The sequence below is a fragment of the Monoraphidium neglectum genome (genome assembly GCF_000611645.1).
Source record: "Monoraphidium neglectum strain SAG 48.87 unplaced genomic scaffold scaffold03462, whole genome shotgun sequence".
NCBI lineage: Eukaryota > Viridiplantae > Chlorophyta > Chlorophyceae > Sphaeropleales > Selenastraceae > Monoraphidium > Monoraphidium neglectum.
The window spans coordinates 4,533-7,066 of record NW_014010167.1 but is presented as its reverse complement, the minus strand read 5'-3'; the positions used below and the strand labels follow the sequence as shown (position 1 = coordinate 7,066).

Here is a 2,534-nt window from a genome sequence, read left to right as displayed (position 1 = left end):
CCCCGCCACAGCCACACCCGCCCCCGAACCCGCCCAACGCCCCGCATGGCCCCTGCTTCGCGTGCCCGCCCCCACCGCGCCCACCCCATCCTCACCTGTCCCCGAGCGCAGGGCGTCCTGCATGCCGGTCTTCTCCTGGCTGTCGCGCACGCGGTCGGGGTAGGACTTCTGGTCCGTGAACTCGAGGGGGTCCATGGGGGACAGCGTCTCATCCAGGGGGCGCCACGTGCCTGTAGGCGCAAAGGCCGTGCCGGGGGAGGGCCGGTGAGCGGGCGGTCGGCGGCGGAAGGGGCGGCGGGCGCGGCGGGGGCGGCGCCGTTTGCCCCGGCCGGGGCGGGCTTTCACCCTGCTCCGCACGTGCTCTCCTGCGGGCGGCTGCGCCGGCCCTTGCTGTGTCGTGTCACGCAGGGCCAGCCTGATACCGCATTCAACACTCCCCTCTCCCTGGCTCCCCTCGCCGCTGCGCTGCGCCTGATCATTCACACTCACACGGTGCGCGCACTCGCACGCTTGCGCGCGCACATGCGTACGCGAGACAAACACACACACACACACACACACACACACAAACACACACACAAACACACACACAAACACACACACGCGTCAACGCACACACATACACACACACCCTCTCGTACGCCCACCCGACCCCGCCCCGCCTCACCGGGGTCTATGAGGTGCTCTATGCGCTCCTGGCTGGTCATCTTCAGGTGGTAGTTGCAGCCGAAGCAGATGTGGTGGTGCTCCTTCAGGTGCTTAACATAGAGGATCACGCCGCACTTGTCGCAGCGGGTCCAGAGGCCCTTGCTGCGGTCAACAGGCTTGGCGCCTTTCTCGGCGGCCACGTCCGAAGCGGCGGCGCCGACGCCGACGCTGATCGGGCCGCTCATGATGGGGTTACCGTCGTAGGCGCCGTTGCTGGCCTCGGCGCGGGCGGCGACGAGCGGGCGCGAGGGGGCCGCGTGGGGCGCGGCCGGGCGGGCGCAGGGCGCCTGGGTGGGCGGGAAGGCGGCGTGGGGTGGTTGTATGGGCGTGCGTGATCGGCACAGGGAAAGGGGTGACCCTAACGGTGGACCATGTCGCACTGTACTGCATGTGTGCAGCATGCAGAGGGAACCAATGGGCCCAACTTGAGGCGCCCTGGCCCGTGCGCCGCAGCGCGCGTTTGCCGGCTTGCTGCAGCGCCCACTGGCACATGTGCCCTCCGCCATTCACGCCTCAGCGATGCAATAAATGGTTATAATATGGTTCAATTGGTGCATATGAACCAGGCCCATCTACAACGCGCTGACGGGGCCGCTGGTTTGATCAGACTCTCCACCCACGCGCCAGGACCAGCCCCATCGCCCGACAGCGTGTATGAGGCATCGATAAAATACTGGATTGCTTGTATGCACCGTTATCCGCACGAAAAACGCTCTCCGGCACGGCCCAATAACGCCAGTGCAATGGGCCGCGGACAGGCCGTCCGATAGCCCTGGACGCAGCACATATATAATCTGATGCATCAATGGACCCACCTGCCCCCGTGCCGCCCCAGCAGCCCCGCTGCTCAGCCTCTGGGCGTTCAGCATGCCGTCCTGTTCGAGGGCTGGGCAAAGCTACGATGAGATCGGCTGGATGGTCGAGCGCAACACGCTCCGATGATGATTGGTGAAGGTCACATGGGTGCACCGTTGCATACCCTGGCGTGCGTCCAGTATTGACTCTCCGACTCACCGTCGTCTGGTGACTGGCGTACTCAGGCTTCGCTGTCGCATTTCCTGCATCGTATGGGTTGACACTGCCAGCCTCCACCAAGCCCTGCCAACCATCTATACTGTCACAAAGCGTATACCGACTCGGGACATCCAAGTTCCACAGATATCTTCCTCGACAGGTGTCGGCTGGCGGGCGTCAGCGCTCGGAGCCCAGTGCCAGCTGCCGAGCTGCGGGCACACCCAGCGTGTCTACGAGTGTGCAACCCAGGTCTGGAGAAGTTGCAAGTATTCTGGTAGCTGGTGCATGCCCATGCACAGCGAGTTTGATCAAGAATAGCTACCAATACGTTGACATGCTGTGCCCAAGGGTGCGCATGGGGTCAACTTCAAGTCGCCCACTGTCCTTGGCCAGACGCCGCTGACGTCGGTCACATGCACAAATCATATTACAGTAGTTTTCTCCAAAAGTTTGGAAAGTTTCTCTATTCGTGGAAAGGAAGATCAACAGGAGTGAGTGCAGACCCAAGCCAAGCAGCTGGGCGCTGGGTTAGAGGAGCACTGGGAAGCATGAGCCTCGCCAGGCGGCAGGAGGTGCGGGCGCCGCCGCTGCCGCCGCCGCCTTAAGCCCCCCCTACCGGTCTATGTTGAGCACCAGCGCCACCCCCTGCAGCACCCAGTGGCTGGGGTGCTCCCCCGTCGCCAGGTCAGCCTCGAACACCAGGCCCCCGCCCATGGCGTTGCGCCGCGACTGGGTGACGTACACGGGCGCCCTGAACGTGTTGGCCAGCCGGAGCCGCGCCGCCTGGGAAGGAAGGTTGGGCAAGGGGGGGG

General features: G+C 64.5%; 2 protein-coding genes across 2 annotated transcripts in view; both read right to left on the bottom strand.

Annotated features, from left to right (window-relative positions):
• Positions 1-91: 91 nt before the first annotated feature.
• MNEG_12830 (acetyl-CoA carboxylase subunit beta) lies at positions 92-1,577 on the bottom strand (the record flags this gene model as incomplete). The annotated part of the gene is made up of 4 exons (XM_014038699.1): positions 92-95; positions 167-230; positions 668-995; positions 1,524-1,577. The coding sequence occupies 4 exons, from the start codon at positions 1,575-1,577 to the stop codon at positions 92-94; spliced, it is 450 nt and encodes a 149-aa protein (XP_013894153.1).
• Positions 1,578-2,334: 757 nt separating this feature from the next.
• MNEG_12829 (Dynein-1-alpha heavy chain, flagellar inner arm I1 complex) overlaps positions 2,335-2,534 on the bottom strand; it is a gene marked incomplete at both ends in the record, with an annotated part of 4,665 nt that continues 4,465 nt past the window's right edge. The window contains one exon of the mRNA XM_014038698.1: positions 2,335-2,505. Coding sequence (XP_013894152.1) covers positions 2,335-2,505 — 171 coding nt within the window. The remainder of the gene's footprint in view (positions 2,506-2,534) is intronic.